At 58.3% G+C, this 26,435-nt stretch overlaps 1 protein-coding gene across 1 annotated transcript; it reads left to right on the top strand.

Moving 5' to 3' along the window:
• Positions 1–170: 170 nt before the first annotated feature.
• Positions 171–25,767, top strand: NBEAL2 (neurobeachin like 2). Its single transcript, XM_057402863.1, has 55 exons — positions 171–310; positions 4,938–5,026; positions 5,229–5,393; positions 5,962–6,043; positions 6,163–6,284; positions 6,359–6,441; positions 7,457–7,542; positions 8,030–8,315; positions 8,387–8,493; positions 8,699–8,782; positions 8,877–8,960; positions 9,099–9,197; positions 9,753–10,324; positions 10,412–10,544; positions 10,645–10,764; positions 10,846–11,176; positions 11,270–11,352; positions 11,458–11,550; positions 12,012–12,183; positions 12,721–12,854; positions 12,951–13,110; positions 13,185–13,287; positions 13,829–13,982; positions 14,125–14,283; positions 14,359–14,518; positions 14,695–14,780; positions 15,084–15,752; positions 15,831–16,009; positions 16,084–16,243; positions 17,368–17,505; positions 17,587–17,892; positions 18,109–18,258; positions 19,185–19,342; positions 19,422–19,546; positions 19,742–19,862; positions 19,954–20,111; positions 20,331–20,464; positions 20,559–20,666; positions 21,081–21,176; positions 21,255–21,379; positions 21,462–21,602; positions 21,684–21,814; positions 21,909–22,018; positions 22,145–22,262; positions 22,334–22,431; positions 22,512–22,628; positions 22,717–22,806; positions 22,927–23,036; positions 23,129–23,301; positions 23,575–23,669; positions 23,798–23,914; positions 23,990–24,151; positions 24,231–24,379; positions 24,475–24,610; positions 25,255–25,767. The coding sequence occupies exons 1-55, from the start codon at positions 203–205 to the stop codon at positions 25,357–25,359; spliced, it is 8,334 nt and encodes a 2,777-aa protein (XP_057258846.1). The 5' UTR covers positions 171–202; the 3' UTR covers positions 25,360–25,767.
• Positions 25,768–26,435: the final 668 nt, after the last annotated feature.

Below are 26,435 nucleotides of genomic sequence, written 5' to 3'. Positions count from 1 at the left end.
TCTCTCCTAGGGCGCGCAAGGCTCAATTGGGTTGATTGGAGGGCATGATTATTGGAAGGGGGTATTTTACATTTCCCGTCCCGCCTTTCACCTTCGGGAGGGAGAAGGTAAAAGGAGGGGTGGGAAAGGGTAACCCTCCCAGCATCAGGTACCTGGGGGGGGCCTTGTCACCGCCCCCCCGTACCTGGGGGAGGGCCCGTCGATGGTGGGGGGGGCGGAGCTGCCCGTGCCGTGCCGTACCGAGCCGTGCCGGCCCGGCATGGCTTCCCGGGAGCGGCTCTACGAGCTTTGGATGCTCTACTTCGCAAAGGTGAGGTCGGCACCGGAGGACCCCAGGCACACCCCAGTTCTTCTCCCCACCTCGGAGGGGGGGGGTGGGGGGGCAGCACCTCTTTTAACCCCCATCACCCCGCTGCCTGCATTCCCCTTCCATAGGGGAAAGGGGAAAGCTAAACCCCGTCTACACCCCCCCTGCCGGCACCTCCTCCCTGTATCACCCCTGACTTGGGGGGGCACCACGTTCCCTCCGTACCCCCCACTGCGGCATCCCGTGATCCCCCCAGCCCATTCTCCCCATTTGGGGGTCACTGTAACCTCCATCCTGCACCCGACTGCCGCATCCTTAGGGCCGCGACCGCGTGTCCGTCCCCCCCCCGGCCCCCCCCCCCCCCCCCGGATCCCCGTTGCCATATCCCGGAGTGACACCCTCCCGTGGCACACCCCGTACCCCGAGTTCCGAGATCCGGGACTCCGCCACCGCATCCCATCAATCACGGGGGGATTTGGGGGGTCCACACATCCCCTTACACCCGGCCGGGTGGGTTTGGGGGGGTCCTTTCCCCTTCCGGGTCCCCGCACCCTTGCCCAGCAGCAGGTGCGGCCGCGGTGACATTGGAGCAGCAGCAGGGGGGAAAGGGGGGTTCCCTGTACAGGGGGGAGCCCCTCGGCACCACCGCCTGCTCTGTCCTGTCCTCCCCATCCTATTTCTCTCTGCTGGGGCAGGTCCCACAGGCAGCGGTCCTGGAGAATGGGGGGTTCTGACCGGCAGCGTGGGGGACCCTCTGTATCCACCTCCAAAGCCCCTTATGCTTTGTTTTCTCCTTAAGTATCCGTGCGTCCAGGTTTGGGGAAGGGTACTTGGGGGGGAACCTGGAGGAAAGGATCACACAGCCCCCTGCGTCTCCCCCAGCTCCTATGCCATGGGCTGGGGTGTCCATCTCAGGGAGATTGGGGTGAAGGGTATTATTTCTTCCCCAGAACCCTGCCGTGTTCCCAGCACATGGCAGGGGGCTTCCAAGAGGGATGGGGACCCTGGTCCCACCTGGGGACAGGGACAGCGGTTGTGTCCATCTCCTCCCCTGGCACCACCATGTCCCCCCAGGACCCCTGGGGGGCTTGTACAAGGGGCACGTGCCACTTTGGAGTGTTCACACTCGCCAAGGGACAGGCACCAACCACACTCTCAGGTGCATGTGATGGTGCAGGGACAGACATGTGCCATGCCACACTGTCAGGGTGTGTGTACGTGGTTACATGTGGGCAGATGCCATGCCATTGGCATGTTCATGCTCACCCAGGTTCAGTTGTTGTGCTGTTTGGGTGTGAGGGGTTGTGTAGGGGTGGGTGGTATGTCCTTGTCTGACCATGGTCATACAGGGACATGGATGTACATGGGGGATACGTGCTATGCCTTCAGGTGTGTGTGGTGGTATGGGGGTATGGGACATGCTTTTGGGGTGTTCACACTTGCCCAGGGACAGATGCTGCACTGTTGGTGTGTGCATGGTTGTATAGGGACGTGCCTTCAGATGTGCATGCTTGTACAGGGATGAGTGACATATCCTTCGGTGCCTGTGATCATACAGGGACACATGCCACACTGTTGGGTGTTCGCACTTGCACAGGGATGGGTGCTGCACTGTTGGGGGCTGTGTGGTCATACAGGGACTCGTGCCATGCCATCAGGTGTGCATGGTCATATGGGGATGCTTGCCATGCCATCGCAATCTGCATGGTTGTACAGGGGACACATCATGCTGTCAGAGTGTGTGTGATTATACAGGGGCACGTGCCATGCTGTTTGGGTGTGCATGGTCGCATGAGGAGACATGCCACACCATCAGAGTGTGCATGGTTGTACAGGGGACACATGGCACACTGCTGGGTGTGCATGGTCCTGTGGGGACATGTGTCATGCTGTCAGGGTGTGCATGAACATACGTGGCATGCTCTTGGGCGCACATGGTCATACAGGGACATGTGCCACACCATTGGGGTGTGCATGGCCTTATGGGGACACCCTTGCATAGCAAGCATGCCGCATTGTCAGGGTGTGCACAGTCAGAGCCACACAAGAGGAACCAAGGCTGAGATGAGACCTCGGTGTCACCTCCCCAGCCAGGTCCTGTGCAAAGCTGCCCTGGCCTTCCCCATGGTGATGTCCCCAAGCACCAGGTGAGGACAAGGCTGCTGGGCCGTGTCCCTGTCCCACATCAACCTCTCCCTGTCTCACTGCTGGGTTTATTTTGAGGTTTGAATACAGCTGGTGATGACACTGGTCTGAGTGTCACCTCAAGGGCAGCGTTCCCCATCATCGCAGCCCTCCCCAGCTGGTGGGATCAGAGAAGGGCTGTACACTGGGAGTGCGGCTGTTATCTCTCATGGCTTTAAAATAGGGCAGAGCTCATGTCACGGCTCCACCGCTGCTGGCAGGGGACAGGGGTATCCCCAGGGATGTCGTGTGAGGTGGCCGTGCCACAGCAAGGATGGTGCTGGCTGTGTTGTCCTACACCATCCAAAGGAGATGGCAGGAACCCCAGGGGGTCCCACCACCAGGACCCCTGATGCCCCCCCATGGGACTTGATGGCAGGGAGATGACAACCTGGTGGCTTTGCCACTGTCACTACTGGGCAGGAGTCCGGAGCTGCCGGCAGCAGTGCTGGCAAGGGATGGAGGTGCCGGCATGACATTCCCAGGCAGCACCGCGCCAGCCGAGCCTAGAAGCCACCCAACAGGCTCTGCCAGCCGGCAACCGGCTGGGACAGGCACTGGCAGCGGAGGCAGCCACTGGCAGGGTCCTGGTGAGCACTGCACCGAGATGGGATAGGATGCTGGCTCCAGATGGGTGCAAGGGGGGGGATACTGGGGAGGAGGGATGCTGAGAACTGGCAAAGTCAGGACAGCCCAGCTTTGGTTGCACTGATGGGAGTGGGGGGGACACAGGCAGGATTTGGCTTGTGGTTTTTGCACGATCTGGTTATCCATGGTGTTTGCGACCCACCGGGATGGAGCTTCATGCCCATGCCATATGCCAGCTCCAGCAGTGGTACCCATCATCCCGTGTGCACTATGGTCACTACCATGTCCTTGGCTGCATCCCTGGCATATCCCAGTGCTGCTGTTGGGTGCATGGGGTTGGGGGCAACTGTTAGTACCCCAAACAAGTGCCAGGCAGCCAGCCGCGGTGGGAGGAAGCGCCGTTGGGGCGGCGGGTGACTTGGCATTTCCTGATCCTGTGGGGTTTGTTGTGTTTTTGGGTGCTTTGCACAAGAGCAAAGCGAGGCGGTGGTGAGAAAGGGAGGGGGGAACGTGTAGAATAGCTGCATCCCCCGTCCTGGTGCGGCTGCACCGACGCAGCTCACCCAGGATCATGGATGGCCATGGTGGCCAGGTAACAGGGTCTGGTTGGGGGGTAGGTGGGGGGACACCCCACACCCGGCTCACCCCACTGGGTGCTTGCAGCTGAGCGGTACCCAGTGGTAAATGGGGGAGTCTGGGAGGAAATGGGTGACATAGGGTTGAACGAATGAGACAGTGGGGGAGCTGGGTTGTGGGGGGATGCTGCTGAGGGGATCATGAGGTCTCCTTGGGGACCCCCACGTTGCGGAGGTGCCGACAGTACCTGAAGGAGTGATGGGGCTCCCCATGTCATGGGGGAGTTGGGGATGGGGAGGCAAGTCTCTGTGGGGACCAGGATGTCCCCAGGCAGGGACAGCCCCTGCCTGGGCTGAGGACAGCTGAGGGTGCTGCATGGGGGTGCATGGGGACGTGGGTCACCCCAAGGTGCTCCACGGGGGTGCTTGGGGACATGGATGACCCCAAGGGGCTGCACTGGGCTGCATGGGTCACCCCAAAGTTCTTTACTGAGGTGCTCAGGGACATGGGTGGCCCCAAGGGGCTGTGTTGGGGTTCTCTGGAACCTGGGTCACCACGAGAGGCTATACTGCGGTGCTCTGGGCAATGGGTGACTCTAAGGTGTTGTGTTGGCACACATGGGTGACCCCAAGGGTCTACAATGCAGTGCTGAGGGCTTTGGGTGACCCCCAAGGGGCTGCATTGGGGTGCTCAGGGCTATGGTTGATCCCAGGGTGCTGCACTGGGGTGCTCAGGGCCATGGGTGACCCCCGTGGGCACTGTGTGGGAGGTGCCCGGCCCCGGGGTGCGGTGACAGCCGGGGTGAATCAGGCCATTGCACAACCACCGGGCTGGCTGTTGTTGTGTCAGGCAGTGCTGGCTGCCTGTGCCTGGCTCTGCCACCTGATTGGCTGGCAGCTGTCTGTAGGGGCAGGTGTTCTGAGTGCTGATTGGTCGGCAGGTCCCAGGGATGAGGTGTTCTGTGCAGGTCATTGGCTAGCAGTGGTCTTTAAAGGCTGGCGGTTCATACTGCTGATTGGCCAGTTGTTGTCTATGGGGCAGGTGGTCTTTGTATTGATTGATCAGGAGCTTAACAGGTTGTGCCGATTGGTCAGCAAGTCCACAGGTTGTACTGCTTTGAGTGCTGATTGGTCAGCAGCTCTACAGGTTGTACTTTTCTGATTGCCCATTGGCTGAAATGACCAAGTTGGGGCTTGACCACTCTAGCTGCTGATTGGCTGATACCTCCGGTGGCGGTGGTCACTGTGGGATCTGATTGGCCAGTGGCTCCCCACCCTTGCAGAAGGACCTCTCATACCTGCAGCAGTGGCTGGAAGTGTTTGTCATGAACTTCGAGAAGATCATTGCCCTGCCGTCGCTGGAGCCGCGGAGGTGAGACCACCCCAGCACCCTTGGGTGACACCCTGCGATGGGGGGGAGGAGGTGACATCCACAGCTAAATTGGGGGTTGCCATGGCGGCAGCTCGTCCGCTCCCAGTGGTTTTCAGCCATCCGGTCTGAGGCTTCTGGAGGGGTTGATGGTGGAGGGGGCTGTGGGGTCACATCCTGCCACCCTGGGTTGTCCCTGTCACAGGCCAGAGGAGTCGGTGTCAGAGATCCCAGTGCTGCCGCGGGAGGTGCTGCAGGTGCTGAGCCAGCGGCTGGGGCAGTGCGTGGCCCAGGTCCCACGGGAGGAGGGTGCCGGGGCCAGCCTGGGGCAGGCGCTGCTCCTCCTCAAGTTCTTCATCATCATCTGCAGGTGGGTGACACCCCTCCATCGACACCCCTGGTGGGGAACCGGCTTGCCTCTGTCCCCACCGCACACACAGATATTCCTGGTTTCAGTCCTCCAGCACTGTAGGATGAGCCCCAGGTGCTGGGGGGACATGGAGGGGAGCCCCGTATCTCTGGGGTCTGGGCTGCCCCAAGTCTTTCCTGAAGGGATCGATCTGGTGTCACTCTGGTCCTAGACTGCCATGGACCACTACAGTGCCTTCCTGGATATGCATCAGCATCCTTGCAAAACACACCACCCCCCCACTGAAGTGTAGCATCCTGCTCCAAACTGCATACTCCCCCCAGAATGTAGCATCCCCCCCAAAAAGAGCATCATTCCCACCCACATAAAGAGCATCATCCACACCTAAGTGTATCACTCCCCATCTGAAGTACCTCCCATCACCCCAAAACATAGTATTTATCCCCCTCCCAAAGTGCATCCCGCTCTCCTTGGCTCTGCCGCCTCTGTCCAGCTGACATAAGGTGACCCCAATGCATGAACCTCTTAATGTGTTAAATCCCACCTCCTACCCCCCGACCTTTTGCAGGAACCTGGAAAACATCCAAGCGGACAAAACTCCTGGTTTCATCCCAGAGGTGCTGAAGCTGCTGCGGGTCTGTGCAATCAAGGTGACACAGGGAGACAGGAGAACGACACAGGGAGAACCCCTGCCCTAGTTCTGGGGGGGACTCAGACAGAGGAGGGGTTTCTGGGGGGAAGGTTTAATTCTGCTCTGTTTTTCTGGCAGCTGAAGACTATCCAGGAGGATGAGCAGAGCAGGATGCAGCTGGAGAACGGGATGCTCTATGCCCTGCATCTCTGCGAGTGCTTCTTCGACCCCTACCAGACTTGGAGGCGGCAGCTGAGAGGGTGAGTGGGGATGCCCCCCCTCCACCCCAAAATCCCCCTCATTTTTCCCCCACACCTCACACCTCTCTTTCCAGGGAAATCATCAGTGCGAAGGAGAAGAGTAAATACAAGTTTGCCCCGGCCCCTTTGCCCCCTGAGTTTGGCACCTTCTTCCAAGGTAAAAGGGGGTCCTACCCCCACTATCACCCACTGCAGCTGGGCTTGCATGCTCCAGCAATGGGATCTGGAGGCACATAGAGGGTCAGTGTTGGGATCCATGGGTGTACAGAGCATCCAGGGGCATACCGTGCATGGAATGGGATCCAGGAGCACATATAGGGTCCATGGGGGCATATAATATTCAGAGGTAGGTATGTGATTCAAGGGCAAATAGAGGATTCTATACCTGACCCTGATTATTCTATACCTGTCCGTGCAAATATGGGAGCTTATACTTGCCCCAGGACGTCCTCTACCTGTCCCTGCAAACGTAGGATCCAACATCTTATACATGCCCCTGGATCAGTATTGATTCAAGGACAAATATAGAATCCTATACCTGCTCTGGGACCCTGTATGTGCTTGTAGGGAAGGTCAAGTATAGGATCCTATGTTTGCCCCAGGATCAGGATGTGATTCAGGAGCCTATATCTGACCCCAGGACCATTATATGATTGGGTTAGACCTGGGTGATCTTAAGGTCTTTTCCAACCTTAACCATTCTATGATTCCACCATTGAAGGGCAAATATAGGAGCCTATACCTGCACCCCAGAATCCCAGGAGGCATATATAGGATCCTGAAGCAGGGGTTAAGTCCTCAACAACCTGGGGAGACTGCAAAAATTAATGCAAAAGGGACTTTTTCCTGGGGAAGCCCCCCCTAAAAAAAACCGCCTGGGGCAAAGGCATTGCAGAAAAACACCTAAAACTCCCAAGACACCCAACTGCCTGGAAATCCCCAAACTGAACCCTGTTTTTGAACAAAACCCCTCATATTTATTAGGACAAAATAACCTTCCCTGGTGCGACCAGAGCTGCAGAACACTTGAGCATCCTCATCAACAGCGTCCAGCACTCACATGGGCTGACTTTTGGGGTGGATTTGGATAGAAAAGGGATTTTTTTCCCTATTTTGGGGGATTTTTGGCTGCTTACTCTCTGAAGTAAATATTTCCCTTCTCATCCTCGCAGAGAGTTTCCAAGTTGGAGAGCAGCTCCCTGAAACACTCCAGCTCCGGCTTATCCATCTTTTGGGGGCCATCCTCTCCGGATCCAAGGTAGCACTGGGAAGTAGATGGGGAGGACTTGGGATAATCATCCAAGTGATAAGCCCCAAAGTTTTATTTATTCTAAGCAAGATAAACACTGGGATTAAACCGCTTCATTTTCAAAAGCCTTTAAAAACCATTATTCAAAATCCCAGCCCTAAATTCAGTGGGTTTACCTTTAAAGCAAATAAATGAAAGTGGGGTTTGAGTTGAAGCTGCTGGTTCATCACCGATGGGGTGGCAGATGAGAACTTCTTGTCTGAATAAATTTGAGCAGAAATAGGTTGTAATTAACCCAGTACTTAAAAATCAGGATTTAATTAATAGCTCCGAAAGTCACTTTAAATTCATTTGCACGCACCCAGGAGCAGGGTGCAGTGAGATGGGTAAAGCCTGCAGCGCTGGAGATGTTGAGATGAGCATTAATAGCTTTAAAAAGGGGGTTTATATTGCAATAGGCACCATAAAAGCCCCTCTCCCCCCATCATCCCGACAGCCCAACGCGCTGCGGGCCATCACGCCGTCGGCGGTGGAGGTACTGCTGGGGGTGCTGCAGCGGGGAGGTGGGGGACCCCCCCCCGTCCCCGGGTTGCTGGAGCTGGCGTTACGCAGCGTGGTGGCCGTGGTCCACGTGCTGCATGGCAGCAGTCCTGGCGCCGGCCCTGTGCCCTTGCGTGTCCTCCTGGATGGTTACTTCAGGGTGCTCAATTCAGACCTGCCTGTCGCTTCCTTGGCGCCGGAGGCAGCCGGTGGCCTCATCGCTCTCCGCGTGCTCATGCTGGGTAGGTGGCTGGGGATGGGGATGGGGACGGGGACATGGGATGGGTGCTGAGCCATCCTAACTTCACTGTAGATGCCATCCCGGCCATGCTTCACTGTGAGGACCGACCAGTCCTCCAGGCTGTCTTTCTCAGCAACAACTGCTTCGAGCACATCATTCGGCTCCTCCAAAACAGCAAGGTACCAGCGTTCCCACTTGGTGACACTAGGATTGGGAATGCTCATCTCCATCCTCACCCTTCTTGCTTCTAAACGATGCTGGGACAGGGTGACTGTGCTGCAGTGGCAACCGTGGGGTGGGGACCCTCCATAACCCCCTTCCCTCTTTGCCCCACCCCTTACCGGGTGCTGTTCCTGGAGCTGACACCCACTTCGTGTCCCACAGCTCTACCTCGGCAGCTCACGAGCGGCAAATGAAACCCAGGACAAGGTCCCCACACAGCCACCAGACAGGAATGGGCTCCAGCAGGTATCATGTGAGGCCACCCCATAACCAAACCTCCAGGTATGGTGTCCCGTCAATCCCATGGCTCAGCGGACTCACCACCCCCTTGTCCCTGTAGGTCTCCAACGGCAACTCCGATGCCATCGCGGTCCATGCTGTTGGGGTGCTCACCGCCATCATGAGCAACTCTCCCTCGGCCAAGGTGGGCAGCGGACCAGAGGCAGGGAGGACACCCCAAAAGCGGATGGGTTTGGGCATTTTCACTTTGTTAGGTGGGCTGGGGTGAAAGCAGCCTGTGGTGGGGTTCAGCAAGGGGTCCTACGTGCCTGTGTGCTTGCAGGAGGTGTTCAAGGAGCGCATCGGCTATGCCCACCTCTACGAGGTATTGAGGAGCCAAGGTCAGCCCACCCAACACCTGCTTCAGGAGCTCCTCAACATGGTGAGTATCCCACTTCTTCACGCTGAACAAAGCCCTCAGCGCTCGTGGTTTGTGGCAGATCTTGGCCCCCAACAGCCCCATTCCTTGCCCTCCAGTTCTCTCTACCCTGCTAGTTTCCAATGAGCTTCCTCCTGAAGGGTCTTGGGGCCATCTTTAGCTTGAAGTTATGCTCACTTTAGTGTACTTTTGAGCCCTTTCTGTTGTACTGCTGCTTGCTCCGGTACTGCTGGATGTGCAAGGTCTCCAAAGTGCTTGATTCATGGGGGGTTCCAAAGTGCTTGATGCACAGTGGTCTCTGATGCATGACAGTCTCCAAGACCCTTGGTGCATGGGTCTCCAAAACTCCTGACCCATGAGTCTCTCCAAGATGCTTGATGAAAGGGGTTCTCCAAGACTTTTGATGCATGAGGGTCTCTGATACATTTGATGCACAGGAGTCCCCAAGGGGCTTGATGCACCAGGTCTCTGCTGCCAGCCCAGAGCAGCCGGGGGGAGGATCCATCCCTCTCCACAAGGTGGAGGTAGCTGTACCAACCGACTCTTGTGTTTTGGCAGGCAGTGGAGGGCGACCACAGCTCCTTCCCTGTGCGCCCCATCCGCAACGAGCAGCCGCTGCTCATCCTGCTGGCCTGGCTGCCGGCTCTGGTGTGCCGGGAGCTGCAGATCTTCCTGTCGGGCTGGCTGCGGCGGCTCTGCGAAGCCTCCCTGCCCAGTCGCCTCACCTGTGTCAAGGCGGGCATGGTGGGCTCCCTGCTGGCTGCCCTGGCCACCGAGCCAGCGCTGCCCACTGCCTGCTCTGAAAACTTGCTGGAGCTGCTGCGGGCATTGGGCAGCCTCTCCATTCGCCCTGGAGAGCTGCGGCAGCTGCTGCGCCTGCTGCGGCGTGAGCCAGGTCAAGGACCACATCCCTACGTGGAGCCCGTCATCCGGGCGCTCTCAGGGATGGCACGGGTCGAGGGACCTCCCCGGGCACTGCAGTGCTTCGACCTGACACCCGGCATGGCGGGGATCATGGTGCCTACCATCCAGAAGTGGCCTGGCAGTGCCTTCGCCTTCCACGCCTGGTTGTGCCTGAGTGAGGAGGAGCCCGAGCCACCCGTGAGGCCAAAGAGGAGGCAGCTCTACAGGTGATGCTCAATGGAGGGACCAGGGAAACTAAGGTGAGGACGAGGAGGGGCAGCACCACCATCCTCACCATGTTCCTTCCCTACCAGCTTCTTCACAGCTGGCGGGACAGGCTTTGAGGCATTCTTCACCGCCGGCGGCGTGTTGGTGGTGGCTGTCTGCACCAAGAAAGACTACATGACAGTGGCATTGCCAGAATTCGCCTTCAATGACTCGGCTTGGGTGAGCATCACCCCAATCCCTGTCCCTGTCTTCATCCCCATCCCCATTAATGGGGCAACAAGGACCCCAGGATGCCTGATGCCCCTCCTTGTCCACCCAGCACTGCGTTGACATTGTCCACGTTGCTGGACGCCGGCCCTTTGGCCAGAACATTGTCAGCATCTATGCCGATGGGCACCTGCGGAAAACAGCACAGCTCCGCTTTCCTTCCCTCCATGAGGTAGGAGACCCCACAACACCCCGACAGACCGCTCCCCATGGCATGGAGCTGGGGTTTGAGCACAGCTCATCTCCCTTCCAGTCCTTCACCTCCTGCTGCATTGGCTCTGCGGGACACCGGACCACCACCACCACTGCCACCACCGCAAACCACCCACCAGCTTCCCATGGGCCGGAGCTGGTCTTCCCCCAGCACCCTGCACTCGGCCGCTCCCAGTCTGTCCCCGCCGCACTGGGACCCCATGCTTGGACCCCTACTCAGCCTCCCACTGAGGGGGTGGTGGCCACCACAGCAGCCGGGAGCCAGGACACTGAGTGGGGCAGCCCCACCTCCCTGGAGGGTCACCTCGGCTCCGTGGCTATCTTCTGTGAGGCTCTGCAGCAAGCCCAGGTCAAGACACTCTTCTGCACAGGTATGTCAGGATGTGACTGGGGGAAGTGTGGTGCTGGTGCCCAGCAGGGTTTTCTCCACCATGCCCCAGCTCATCCCAATCCTCTTCCCTCAGGACCAAACGTCACATCACCATTTACACTGGAAGGTGACTTGGCGGAGCTCAGCAGCAAGCTCTTGCTGTACTACACCCCACAGGTGAGGAGAGCAACCCCTTTGGTGATGAGGACAGTGTAGGCACACCCTTAGCCATAAGTGACATCTCTAGGAGCATGAGGATGCTCTTATGGTGCTCTCTTCTAGGCCTGCAGGAACAACATCTGCCTGGACCTCTCTCCAAGCCATGTCCTGGATGGAAGGCTGACAGGGCACAAGGTGGTCAACTGGGACGTCAAGGTATGTTGGGTAAGGGTGGCACATCCTGGCTCATCAACCCTATGGCATGGAGGCAATTGGGTCCTTTCTCAGGTAGAAGGCCAGGGCAGGACCTCCGCAGGGTCTTGGCTAGCCATAGTGGTTCCCCTGGACTCTACAGGGACTCTGCCACATGGTATTGAGTCCACCAAGGACCTGCATGACCATAGGTCCCCTAAGGATCTGCCTGCCCCATAGACCCTCAGGCTGGGCACCATTGGTGGTGCCAGGGAGCAGGTGCTTTTTGGGGACCTGTTTCAGGTTTGTGCTGTAGGATGGGTCTGGGCACACCATGATCTTTGCTAGCCACAGGGCCTGGCTCTCCTCGGCTTGGGCTGAGCCTGTGAGCAGGCAGGATGGACCCCAGCTGCACATGTAACCTCCTGTTCTACGCTGCCATCACCGCACAGCACCCAGCAAAGCCTCTCACCTCCCTCTGGCAGGACGTGGTCAACTGTGTCGGTGGGATGGGTGTGCTGCTGCCCCTGCTCGAGCAAGTGGTGTCCAAGAGGGAAGAGCCAGAGGATGAGCAGGAGACCAGTGACCTGGTGGGGCCAGAGCTGACGTCCTCCAGGAATGCCCAGGGCATGCTTATCCCACTGGGCAAGTCCTCAGGTGAGGACCTTGGGGGATGTGGAGCAGGAACCGTCTTGCTCAGGTGGCTGGAGGTAACCCTGCTGTTAAGTAAGTGCTGCCTGGACTAAGCTGGTGTCTTAGGTCTTGCTAGAGGCAACCAAGAATGATGGGTAATGGAGAAAGTGTTGACATCTTTTAATGTTGCTATGCCCCAATTAGTCATAAACGAGCAGTTCTGGGAAGATGAGGGTGACTTCACCCTCCTTACCTCCAGTTTGCCTTTGCGTAGAGTCTCTGATGTCTGTAGAACTGGGTTCATGCCAGAGCCTTCTGCATAGGTGAAATGTGCTCTCTCCCAGTACCCCGAGCTTATTTCCAAGCTCAGAACAATAGAGGTCTCCACTTGCATAAATGTGGGGGAAAAGAGAGAACAGGCTGAAAATTTTGCAGAGAAACATTAATGGTGGGGGTCTCCAGGATGCTCTTCGCAGGCAGATACAGGCAGCGCTGTAGAATGGTGTTTGCGTGGGCACAGGGCTCACAGCTACTGGTGGGGCTCTGCCCTGTGCCTTGCAGAGAGCAGGCTGGAGAGGAACACTGTGGCCGCGTTCCTGCTGCTGGTGAAAAACTTCATCCAGAACCACCCCGTGAACCAGGAGAGCCTGGTGCAGTGCCACGGGCCGGCCATCATCGGGGCACTGCTGCAGAAGGTGTGGTGGGCTACTGAGGGCTCCATTCCGTTGTCCCCAGTACCATTCCCCAAAGGGGATGCCGGGGCTGCAAGCCTCACCTCTCACCCATGGCAGGTCTCCAGCCCACTGCTGGACATGAGCACACTGATGGCCTCACAGATTCTCATGGAGCAGGTGGCCTCCGAGGGCAGCGGGCTCCTGCTGCACCTCCTCTACCAGCATCTCCTCTTCGACTTCCGCATCTGGAGCAACAGCGACTTCGCCGTCCGCTTAGGTGGGAACCGGTTGTGCTTGGGGTGTTCTCCATCCCAACGGGCCTCCATGGCTACTCACAGCTTCCCCCTGCAGGTCACATCCAGTATCTGGCCAGTGTTGTCAAGGACTACAAGCAGCGCATCCGCAAGAAGTATGGGGTGCAGTACATCCTTGACTCCATCCGAACATACTATGGGTGAGCTGCCACTTGTAGTCAGGACCTCCATATGCTGTTGTGGTGGTGGGCTTCACCCCTTGGAGCTATAGCTGGGGGTAGACACCATTTTTGGGGTAATATTCCCCATGCAAGCACCTTTCTCAGTGTGGGAGCATGGTGGTGGGTGCAGGACCCTCCACTCCCCATGGCCATGCCCCATGCCAAGGCTCCACTCAGAGATTTCAGGGCTCATCCAGCCCCAAAATCCACCCCCAGCATCTCTCCAGCAGCAATGGAGAGCAGCATGGTGGCTCCTGCAGCAGGCTGACGCCCTTTTCTTATCTGGCCCAATGTGTTTCTGCGCACCAGTAGTAGTGAGGGTGCTCACATCCCACAGAGACCCAAATGTGTGGGGTGGACATTTCCCAGTGGGCAGGATTGGTTAGAAGGGATGTCCACAGTGGGCTGTCACAAAGCATCTTGGACTTCATGATGGGATTTGGGATCATGCTGGCAGTGGGTGACAAGGGGCAGTTGCGTACATCCCCAGAGGTGATGCCCATGTATGTCCATCCATCAGCACCTCCAGGGAGAAGACCACAGCCACCGATGACATCAAGACAGTGCAAACATCCCTCTTCAGCCTGGTGAAAGATTTCTTCTGCAGAAGCTTCTCTGGGGAGGAGATGCAGAGCTTGCTGAGCTATGTGGCCGGGGCTCAGGATGAGCAGCAGGTACAGCACCAAGCCACCCTGGTCCCTAAACACCTCCGTGTGCTGTGAGCTGGCCCAACACTTCGCAGCAGGTGGGGAGAAGCTGCTGAGGTCCCAGTGGGGTGCATGGAGAGCGGTGGACAATCAGCCCCATGTCCTGCAGGTCTGCGGGGCACTGGAGGTAATCCACAGCCTGTTGAAGGGCTCACCTGCCCAGGAGCAGCTCTTTGCCTTCCTCTTTGAGCCAGGCCATGTGGAGGTCCTCTTCTCACTGCTAGTGCAGAAGAAATTCTCTGATGAAGTGCGAGAGAGGGTTTTCAAGGTAAGGAAGGTCCCCAGTGCCAACCTCTTGCTCAGTGGCCAGTGGTACAGTGGCCACATTTCTCCGTCTCACCAGGTCCTCTACAAGATGCTGAAGTACGAGAAGGTCCCTGAGCGCAGCAAAAGCCGCCTGAAGCTGAAGGACATCGGGTACCATGGCCTCATCGCCTGCCTCAGTGACATCCCTGGCTCCATGCTGCTCTTCCGCTGCCTCTCGGAGCAGGTCCTCGGGGCAGGTACTATGTGCCCTACTAAAACCAGGCTAGCCCTGACTACCCATCCCAAACACATGCCATGGGGTCATCATGGTGGCTTCCCAAGAGGCTCAGCTACTGTTGGGACTGGGGACCTTTGGTGCTTCTGGGGACAGAAGGAGGTGTCGCACCACTGTGCTCTCTCTCCTTGTCCATAGACCCTCCCAACTACAAGGACCTAGTGGCTGTGGTTTACCTGTCCCACCGGGCTGAGTTGACCGTCCGGCTCGACATCTGCCGCAAGGTGAGCAGGGCAAGGAGCGCAAGGGGCTGTGGCTGGGTTGTCATCCTGGGGCTGAGTTTCCTGGGCACTCAGCCATGCCCAAACTCAGGGGCCATGGGGATGGTGGTAACGCCTCATGCACAGAGTTGCCAGCACCTGGACGTATCAGCATGGAGATGGTGCAGCCTCAGCACCCCGTGATAGTTATGGAGGATCTGAGGTGCTCATGACCAAGCATCCTGTCCCTTGGAGGAGCCAACCCCCAAGAGGCAAGCAGGAGCTGGGGCAACAACATCAGGTCTCCCCCTTTTCTTTCTCTTGCAGCTCTTCCACTTGATCTATGCGCAGCAGGACATGGTGAAGCAGCTGGCGAGGATGGCTGGCTGGCAGGACACACTCACCAAGCTCTATGTCAAGGAGTCCTACGAGTCCCGCCAGCACAGCCTGAGCAATGGGAGCAATGGGGGCTGCCTGGAGCTCCTCCGCCTCTCAGACCCTTCTGGCAAGGATGGGGCAAGCCCACCACCAGCTGAGCTGCAGGAGCTGGATGTTTTCCTGCCTCTGGGCTATGAGGCCTCAGACCAGGAGCTCTCTGAGGGCTTCTCTGACCACTCCATCTCCCCAAGTGGCCGCACTAAGTCCTTCCACTCCTACAACTTCAGGTCTTTTGACTCCTCCGACCGGACTAGCCGCTCATCCTCCAATCCTGGTGATGGTCCTCCCTTTGATGGTGTCTACCACCCGCTCTCGCCTTTCTCCACCTCACCATTTGACCTGGGGCTCGACCTGGCCAGCACCAGCTCCATCGCCACAGCTGAGAGTGGCACTCAGACCCCTGCCAGCGGCCCTGGCACACCGTCACCCCTGGAGAGCTTCAAGCCCTTCCCAGGGATGCGAGCGCGCAAGAGTTCCAGCCTCTCAAATGTCCTGGATGAGAGCAGCTACCAGGACATGCTGCCCAGTGACAACATTTCCAACACCAGCAACCCCCAGGTGAGCCCCAGACCATCGTGCCCACCACCCTGGACTATGCTGGAAACAGAAGCTCTCACCCTTCCTCTCTGTTGGCAGCAAACACCTGAGGAGGAGCTGTGCAACCTCTTGACCAACATCATCTTCTCGGTGACATGGCGTGGTGTGGAGGGCTGGGATGACATGGCATGGAGGGAGCGCGGGCAGGTCTTCTCCGTCCTCACCAAGCTGGGGACGGCGTGCGAGCTGGTGCGGCCTCCCGATGAGATCAAGCGCAGGTGAGTCCTGTGCAGGTCTGGATGGGTGCGTGCCGAGGGAGGACCACCCTACAGAGCTGCCTGCTCTTCCGCAGCCTGCTGGAGATGATGCTGGAGTCAGCACTGACAGATCTGAAGGAGTCAGGGCCAGCCACCCTGCCCGGTCTCACCCACAATGCCCTCAAGCTGCTAAGGCTGCTCCAGGACTTCTTGTTCTCCGAGGGACACAACAACCAGGCCCTGTGGAGCGAGAAGGTGCATGGGCACGAGCAGGGGTTCCTTATCCCAAACCCGAGCTCTGAACCCTAATGCTAACCCCTAAGTGCTGATGTTAGCCCTAACCCTAAACCCTGCCCCTACCTGCAGCACTTGAACCTAACCTTAGAAAATAATCCTAAACCGCAAGCCTAACCCATAACCAGTAAATCAAGCCCTAACCCTAAAGCTTAGCCCTAGCCCTACACCCTTGCCATAAACCTGACACTAACTCTAAACCTTAACCCTAACCCTGCAACTTTACTGTGAAGCCCAATGCTATATCCTAGCCCTAACCCCTAATTCTAACCTTTAACCCCACTCCTTCAACCTTACCATAAACCCAGATCCAATACTCTAATCCTATGTGCTAAACTCTAACCCTAAACCCCATCCCTAACTCTTAACCTGTAAATCTAACCCTAGCCCTTGCTGTAAATGCTCATCTTACACTATTGCTATAAAGCCTAAACCTGATCTTAAACCCTAACCTCTACATCCTTACTGTAAACTCAAAACCTTAGCCCTATGTTCTAATCTATAACCCTAAACCTACCTCATAACTATACCTCCTGAATCCAAATCCTAAACCTTAAGACTATATCCTTGCTGTAAATCTTGGCCCTAACCCCAATTCTATACCCTAGCCTTAACCCAAATCTCCACCCTTAACCCTAACCCTACACTCTTACAGGCAACCAAAATCTTAATCCTATACCCTAAACTGTAAGATGAATTTATAATTTACAAATCTAACCATACCTCCTAAATCCTAACCTACACCTTAACCTTACATCCTTGCTGTAAACTTCAACCCTAATCCCAGTCCTACACCCTACCTCTAACCCCAGTCGTAACCTTTAACCCTATCCCTCCACCCTTACCATAAACCCCTAAAACCCTATATGTAACCCTGATGCTAGACCCGAACTGATTTGTCATTAGGCCCTTGAGTCGGGATTCTAACCTACCCCTATGCTCTAATCCTGACCCCTACCCATAACCCAAACCCATGTCAAGCAAAGCCCCCCCCATGACGGGGACAGACCTGGTGGCTTTGCACCCACCCAGCCAGAGAGGTGGGGGGTGCGTGGCCGGGTGTGGGTCTCACTGTGCCCCCCCAGATCTACGAGGGGGTGAGCAGTCTGCTGGACAAACTGGGCGTCTGGTACCACCTGGCCAATGGCACCTCTGACCTCAAGGAGATGGCCCAGACGGGTCTACGCATCCTCGTGGGCTACATCATGCTGCAAGACCCCCAGGTGGGTCACCCTGTCCTGGGGTGAGACCCCAGCCCTTGATGCAGGGCAGCTGGCCCCATCTGATGGCCGTGTCCTCCCCAGTTGCACTCGCTGGCGTATGTGAAGCTGCACAGCCTCCTGCAGACCTCCTCGGCTCCCAGAAAGGATGAAGCTTGCTACCTCCTGGGCAAGCTGGAGACCCCACTGCGGCGCTCACTAGAGGCCAAGTCAGAGACCTTCTCCTGGTTGGTGCCCATCGTCCGTACGCTGATGGACCAGTGCTATGAGACCCTGCAGCTGCAGCTCTTCCTGCCCTCGCTGCCTCCCACCAATGGCAGCCCCACTTTCTATGAGGACTTCCAGCTCTTCTGCACCACACCGGAGTGGAGAGGCTTCATCGAGAAGCACGTGGGTCCCGTGGGGCATGGGGTGGCATCACTATCGCAGGAATACTCTCGCAGGCTTAGAGATGGGTCTGTGCTGTGGCAGGGTTCCCATGTCACCACCAGAGTGGGATAGCCTGCAGGGGTGGCCTCCAGGGCAGGGATGCTTGTAGCCTGGAGGATGGTTGGTGGGTGCCCAGCCCTGCAAACACCTCACCTCTTGTCCCGGTTCTATTGGTAGGTGCAGCCCACCATGGCCCAGTTTGAGATGGACACCTTTGCCAAGAGCCACGACCACATGTCCAATTTCTGGAATGCCTGCTATGATGCTATGATGAGCAGCTCGCAGCGACGGGAACAGGAGAAGGCAGCCAGTGGCAAGATGTTCCAGGTATTGCCTGTTCCTCTCCCCTGGGATATCACCCTGGGAATGTGCTTCTGGGGGCATGTGCTTCTGGGGACATGCTTCTTACCCCGAAGATATCATCCAGGAGATGTGCTCCTTGCTCTGGGGTTGTCATCCTAGCAACATGCTCTTCTCCCTGAATAAACAATCCTGGGGATTGTGCTCCTCATCTCAAGGAATGTCATCCTGGGGACATCCTCCTCACCCTGGGGACATGGTCCTTGGAACATGCTCCTCATCCTGGGAGTATCATCCCAGGGACGTGCTTGTCAACCCAGGGACATTGTTTCATGTGCAACTCACCCTGGGTGTGTGCTTCTTACTCCAGGGTCATCACCCAGGGGTCATAGGGATGTGCTCCTCACCCTAGGGACATTCATTTTGGGGATGTGCTTTTCACCCTGGGGATGTCATCATGGGGAGATCTTCCTCACTCTGGGGACGTTGTCCTCAGGATGCACTCCTCATTCCAGGGACATTGTTCTGGGGACATGCTCCTCACCCCAGGGACATCATCCTGGGGATGTGTTCCTCAGTCTGGGGATGTCATCCTAGAGACATTCTTTCCCAGGGACATGCTTGTCAGCCTGGAAACATTGATCCTGGGGATGTGCTCTTCATCACGGGGACATGTTCCCTACCCTGGGGACACTGCCCTCAGGAAGTGCTCCTCATCCTGGGGACGTTTTTATAGGGATGTGCTTCTCATCCGAGGAACATCATCCCAGAGATGTGCCCATCATCCTAGGGATGTGCCTATCATCCTAGGGGTGTGCTCTTTACCCGAAGTATATCATCCTGGGGATATCCTCCTTGCCTTGGGGACAACACCCCATGGACATGCTCCTTACCTTGGGGATGTCCCCAAGCCCCAGCTCTGCTGTCACTTCACTCTCCTGCTCCCTTGGCAGGAGCTGGTGCTGGAGCCAGTGGCAAAGCGCTCCAAGGTGGAAAACATTCGACATGCCAACGTGCTCAAGCAGGCCAACAACCACCACAGCACCGTGCTGAAGCAGTGGCGGTCCCTGTGTCGCCTCCTCACCTCTCCCCGCTCCGCCTGGGCTGACCGGTGAGCCCCAACCTGAGTCCCCATAGAGGGGTGCCATGGCTGGGCGTCCCCAGGGTGCCTCACCTTCACCTGCCTGCAGGAACCCACCGGAGGTCCGCTGGAAGCTGTCAAGTGCTGAGACCTACTCCAGGATGAGGCTGAAACTGGTGCCCAACCTGAATTTTGACCAACACTTGGAGGCCAGTGCCCTACGGGACAACTTGGGTGAGGCTGATGAGAGTGGGGCACCCAGGGGTCCCCATATGCCACAGGCAAGGGGGTGCCAGCGTTGGCTGTACATGGTGGGGTTGAGCTGGAAGCTGTCATGGACCCTGTTGGGATTGGGGGGTGTGATGGGGTCCTTCACAGGACTTGTCCCCCAGCTGTGAGGGGGGCCTCCTGACCCCCTCCTCATTGCAGGAGCTGACCACCTCCACAACCCTGCTGAGTCCCTCCCGCTTGCCATGGCCAAGGAGGCCAAGGTGAGCGAGCTGGAGGACGACCAACTGGCAGAGGAGGACCTCCCCGTCCTGGACAGCCAGTGAGTGTTCCCATTCCCTGCAATGGTGTTGGCTCAACCAGACTGGGAGTGTCACCAGTGGGGTGTCCTCACCCCCCTGGGTGTCACCCAGGGCTGAGCCCAAGGAGCAGAACCAGCGGGAGAAGCTGGTGGTCTCAGAGGACTGCGAGCTCATCACGACGGTGGCTGTCATACCCGGGCGCCTGGAGGTGACAACCCAGCACATCTACTTCTATGACGGCAGCAGCGAGAAGGAGGAGACGGAGGGAGGTAACAGCATGTGCTAACTGGGTGGTTCCTGCAGCAAGGCGGGGTGAGGACCCCCCTTACCCATCCGATCACCCCAGAAGCCCATCACACTGGGTGCTGGTTGTTTGGGGGGTGGGCTCCTCCCATTCCCAGGGCAATGCTGGCCCCAGTCACTGCCTCGGGAGTGGGGGTCTGGGTGGATGGTGGCACCCATGGGGCTCTGTGTTCGCGTCTCGGCAGGGATCGGCTATGACTTCAAGCGCCCCTTGTCCCACCTCCGGGAGGTCCACCTGCGCCGCTACAACCTGCGCCGCTCCGCACTGGAGCTCTTCTTCATTGACCAGGCCAACTACTTCCTCAACTTCAGAAAAAAGGTGGTGGCAACCTTCCTGCTGCCCCAAACCCCTCCTGGGGCCTCAGCACTGCCCAGGCTCCAGGCACTCCATGTCCTCCCCTCCATCCGCACAGGTGAGGAACAAGGTGTACTCCTGCATCCTTGGCCTGCGTCCCCCCAGCCAGATCTACTTTGGCAGCCGGTCGCCTCAGGAGCTGCTGAAAGCCTCAGGGCTCACACAGGTACCAGCCCTGCCTTGCCCACCTCCACCCCATCTCTCTCCTTCTTCTTGGCAAAGGGGGGGATGCCCATGGACCAGGGATGGCCATGGGACTAGAGATGGCCATAGGCTAGGGATGACCATAGGATGGGGAATGGTCATGGGACTGGGCATTGCCACAGAATGGGAATGGCTGTAGGACCAGAGATGGGCACAGAGTGGGAATGGCTTTGGAGCCAGGGATGGCCATGGAATAGGAGTGGCTGTGGGATCAGTGATGGTGGACCAGAGATGGTCATGGCATGGGGATGACCACAGTACCAGGGACAGTCTGGGACTAGGGATGGCCATGGGACCAGCACAGCCATGGGGTGGGAGTGTCTGCCCCATCTTCTGCCTCTGCCAACCCATCTTGGACACCCTTGCTTCACCCTAGAAATGGGTCCTGAGGGAGATCTCCAACTTCGAGTACCTCATGCAGCTGAACACAATCGCAGGGCGCACCTACAATGACCTCTCCCAATACCCTGTGGTGAGCCCCATCTCCCCCCACTGTCCCCCAGTGATCCCATGTCCCCCTCCAGCCTCACCCACCTCCCACCCCCTGCAGTTCCCCTGGATCCTGCGGGATTACGTCTCAGAGACCCTTGACCTCACCAACCCGGCAGTGTTCCGGGACCTATCCAAGCCCATTGGAGTGGCCAATGAGCGGCATGCCCAGGAGGTGAAGGAAAAGTGAGTACCCCACAAATGAGGGATGGGGGTGCAGGGAGTGTTTGGCTGGCTCCTGGTGGACCCCCTTCCACCTCGCCCCCAGGTACGAGAGCTTTGAGGACCCCACAGGCACGGTGGACAAGTTCCACTACGGCACGCACTACTCCAACGCAGCAGGGGTCATGCACTACCTGATCCGCACCGAGCCTTTCACCACCCTCCACATCCAGCTGCAGAGTGGCAGGTGGGTGCCCAGCGGGTGCCTCCCGGGGAGGGGACATCAGTGAGGATGAGCAGGCTCCAACCAGTTGTCCTGTGCTACCAGGTTTGACTGCTCAGACCGTCAGTTCCACTCGGTGCCAGCAGCATGGCAAGCCCGCATGGAGAACCCTGTGGACGTCAAGGAGCTCATCCCAGAGTTCTTCTACTTCCCAGAGTTCCTGGAGAACATGAACGGTGAGGGGCACCCATCATCCCCACCATGGGAACAGCACCCATGGGGGCGCTGCAGGGATAAGCATCCCTCACCCCCTGCCTGCTCTGCCTGCAGGCTTCGACCTGGGCTGCCTGCAGCTCTCCAACGAGAAGGTGGGCGATGTGGTGCTGCCCCGGTGGGCACGCTCCCGTGAGGACTTCATCCATCAGCACCGCAAAGCCCTGGTGAGGTGGCGGAGCTCACCCAGCCCGTCCTCTGCTCCCATCCTTGGGGGAGTCGCTGCAGGGGGTGGTGGGCATTTGTGGCCCATCCTGATGCGGCCCATCCTGATGTGGCCCATCCTTGGACAGGAGTCGGAGTATGTCTCAGCCCATCTCCACGAATGGATCGACCTCATTTTTGGGTATAAGCAACGAGGCCCGGCTGCAGTGGAGGCCCTCAACGTCTTCTACTACTGCACATATGAAGGTGAGCCATGGGGCAAGTAGATGGGGGGAGCACCTGCAAGGTGTCCCCCGCATGACTGTCCCCATCCCCAGGGGCTGTGGACCTGGATGCCATCGCTGACGAGACACAGAGGAAGGCTCTGGAGGGCATCATCAGCAACTTTGGGCAGACGCCCTGCCAGCTGCTCAAGGTAGCTTATACCCCCACCCCAAAACACCAGCCCCTTTCGGGAGGCCACCCCCCTTCTCATGGGTACCCTTGGCCCTCCAGGAGCCCCATCCTGCCCGGCTCTCAGCAGAGAGTGCTGCCCGGAGCCTGGCCCGTCTTGACACCCGCTCACCCAATGTCTTTGAGAACCTGGACCAGCTCAAGTCCTTCTTTGTGGAGGTGAGGACAGCCCTAGGGGAAGGCTGGCTAGGACTGGGGTGGGGGGGTGTGGCCAGGAGAGCACCCACCAGGTGCTGTCTCCCTGCAGGGCATCAGCGATGGGGTGGCCCTGGTGCAGGCTGTGGTCCCCAAGAACCAGGCACACTCCTTCATCACTCAGGGATCACCTGACGTCCTGGTGAGTGCAGGGGAACTGAGGCATGGGTGCATGCTGCTAGCCTGGGGGGAGACTGGGACCAAACCCCCGGAGGGCTCTAGTGGTGGGAGCTATGTCACCTCCCTCTCCATCTCTGCCTAGGTCACCGTGAGTGCCAACGGCTTGCTGGGGACCCATAACTGGTTACCCTATGACAAAAACATCTCCAACTACTTCAGCTTCACCAAAGACCCCACTGTCTCCAATGCAAAGTGAGTTGGGCACTTGGTACCCGGCGAGGGTCCCCAGAGGTGCCACCAGCCCACTCATTGCTCTGCCCCTGTCCCATGTCCTTCCCCACCAGGACCCAGCGCTTCCTGCAGGGCCCCTTCGCCCCTGGCGCAGACCTCTGCTCCAGGACACTGGCTGTGTCTCCCGATGGGAAGCTGCTTTTCAGTGGGGGACACTGGGACAACAGCCTCTGTGTCACCTCGCTGGCCAAAGGGAAGGTCGTTGGGCACATCACGCGGCACATAGGTATGTCCTCCTCCAGTGGTGAAGGTCTGATGTTGCCCTGATGGGTTTGTAGCACCATGGGGGAAAGCAAGGACATGTGAGAGGGTAGGGGATATCTCCCAGTGCCTCCCATCTTCTGCAGACAGTCCAGGCTCTGTCTCAGTCGCAGGATGGGATTAGGGTTAGCAGCATCTCCACCCCCCAAAATACATCTTGATGCTATCCCCTGGGGTCAGGGGGCCAAGCATGGTGGGATGGGATGAGCACCTCACAGTGTCCCTCTGGGTATCATAGATGTTGTTACCTGCCTGGCACTTGACCTCTGTGGCATCTACCTCATTTCTGGGTCCCGGGACACCACCTGCATGGTGTGGCAGGTCCTGCAGCAGGTAGGATGTTGATCCTTACCTCATGTTCCAGCCATGATGGGGTAGGGAGCCCTACCCCATGCTCCAGCCACAGAGCTCGTGGTGGCACTGCCACCAGGTCACTGAGGCCCTCGTGTCCCCAATGCCAGGGTGGGTTTTCCAGTGGCTTGGCTCCCAAACCCGTCCAGGTCCTGTACGGTCATGATGCCGAGGTGACATGCGTGGCCATCAGCACCGAGCTGGATATGGCAGTGTCAGGATCCAAGGTGAGCTGGGGTGGGCAGCAGCATGGGTGGCAGGGTGAGCAGTGCCACCATCATCATTACCTTGTGTCCCCTTAGGATGGCACCATCATCATCCACACCATCCGCCGGGGTCTCTTCATCCGGTCCTTGCGGCCCCCCGGCGAGAGCTCGCCACCCACCATCCTCTCCCACTTGGCTGTGGGGCCGGAAGGGCAGGTGGTGGCCCAGACCGCTGTGGGTCAGCGAGCCTGCTTGAAGGTATGGCCAAGTGTCACTGCATCCTCCCTGTCGTCACAATCAGCGTGTGTGCTCCCCCCGACTTTGCGCTGTCTTTCAGGACAGGTTCGCGCTGCACCTCTACTCCGTGAATGGGAAGCACCTCTCCTCCGTCCCGCTGGATGAGGAGGTGACAGCCATGTGCCTGACAGAGGACTTTGTGGTGCTGGGGACCATGCAGTGCGGGCTGGAGATCCGTGACCTCCAGAGGTGAAGGCTACCGCCCGCCTTGTCCCACTCCAACCACCTCCTTAGGGTGCCCGGTGGGATCGAGGGGTCCCATCCCATCACTTGTCTTCTCACAGCCTGAGGGCAGCCGTGGCCCCTGTGCCCATGCGGGTGCCCATCCACAGCGTGTCCGTCACCAAGGAGAAGAGTCACATCTTGGTGGGGTTGGAGGATGGGAAGCTCATCGTGGTGGGGGCTGGGCAGCCCGCAGAGGTGAGCGTGGACCCCCAGTGGTGATAGGACTAGGAGGGTTGTACCTCAGTGTCCCCTGGGTGCTGCTGGGCTGGAGATCTCTCTTTGTCCTCCTTGGTCTCCAGAGCAGAAGTGGACAGGGGTGGGGTGGGGAGATACGGAGGAGGAGATATGGTAAAGGGAGGAAATGGAGAAAGAGGTGGATTATAGGGAAGGGGATGGAGATGGAGGTGGAGAAGGGGACGGTGGTGGATGGTGATGACGATGGGGTTGGGAAAGGGACCCAGGTGCAGATGGGAAGGGTGATGGGAGAAGGGATGGGGATAAGAATGCGGATGTGGAAGGGGAAGGGGATAAGTGGGGGTGAAGCAAAGGATGGGGGTTTGAAGGGGCTGTGTGATGAGAAAGGGTGGGAGCGATGGATATTTGGAAGAGGATGGAGAAGGGGATGAGGATAGGGATGGAAAAAATGGGGATGGAGAAGGGGTTGGACATTTGGGAGGTGACAGTGATGGAGAAGAGGATGGGGAAGGAGAAAAGGATAAGGATGGAGAACGGGATGGAGGTTTGGGAGGTGATGGGGATGGAGAAGGCAATGAGGATGGATAAAGGGTATGGGGATGGGGAAGGGGACAGGGTGTGGGTGCTCATCCCCTCTCATCCAGGTGCGACCAGGCCAGTTCCACCGGCGGCTGTGGCGCTCCACGCGGCGCATCTCCCAGGTCTCTGCCGGGGAGACAGAGTACCACCCTGCCGAGGGCAAGGCCTAGGCTGGCACCCAACACCCGCCCAGGGCGCCTGGCACACAGACAGGGGTGCCCCTGCACCCGCAGAGCCGGGGGGCCGGTGAGCCCCGCACTGCCCGCAGGCTGCCTGCTCAGCCCATCGCCCGTGGCCTTATCCAGCTCCCGGTGGGGTGGGGGGCGCAGGATTGCCCCCCCAGTTTTAGGGGGACGTGTCCCTCCATCCTACAGAAGGATGGGGGAGGGGAGTCGGCGGTGGGGACCCCTCGCTGGGAAGGGGGGTACCACGTTCCCCCCACCATTCCGCTGGCCAGGAGCCGGCCAGTGTGTTCTCTCTTCCCCCCTTTTTTTGTTGTTTTGTTGGTTTCTTTTCTATCCATTTTTAGACCTTTTACAGAAAAAGAAATTAATAATAATATATCTATGGGAAATAAATGCGTGCAAGGCCCCTGTCTGCCCTGAGCCGGATGGGGGAGTGACACCCCCTCTGTGGTATCCCACGTTCCCATGTGACCCCCTCTTCCATGTATCCCACTCTCTGGTGTGTGTGTCCCACCCTGGGGTGTTTTGAAGCCCTTTCTGCCTTCACCATATACTGAGGCCATCCCAGCACAGCCTGTGCTCCAGGCTGGAGACCAGCAGGGCCCCATGGCAGCAGGACCCAGGCAGGCTGGGACATGGGGGACACACATGTCATGAGTGCAGGGGAGCGCAGGAGCCCATGGGGCTCAGCAGCCGTGTACCCATGTGTGACAAGTGTAAGGGGTCCCAGTAACCCTGTACCTACGTCATGGGTGTAGGGGGTCTCATCAGCTGTGTACCCATGTGTCAGGAGTGGTGGTGGGTCTCAGCAGCCGTGCATCCATATGGCAGAGCTGGGGAAAGGGGGGCTTTGTCTCATCAGCCGTGTACCCATGAGTGCAGGGGGTCCCAGCAGCCAGGCACCCGTGTGGATGAGTGTAGGGGGAGGGGGCCTCAGCAGCTGTGCACCCATGTGTCACAAGTGTGGGGTGGTCTCAGCAGCCACGCAGCCATGTGGTGTGAGCATGGAGGTCTCAGCACCTGCGTCAGCCGCCATAAGCACACGTGTCATGAGCATGGGG

The sequence above is a fragment of the Pezoporus wallicus genome, unplaced genomic scaffold (assembly GCF_028554395.1).
Source record: "Pezoporus wallicus isolate ANWC-B61680 ecotype Strahan unplaced genomic scaffold, APGP_CSIRO_Pwel_v1 contig_8057, whole genome shotgun sequence".
NCBI lineage: Eukaryota > Metazoa > Chordata > Aves > Psittaciformes > Psittacidae > Pezoporus > Pezoporus wallicus.
Note: the sequence above shows the minus strand (reverse complement) of the source record. Positions and strands in the feature narration are given on the sequence as shown.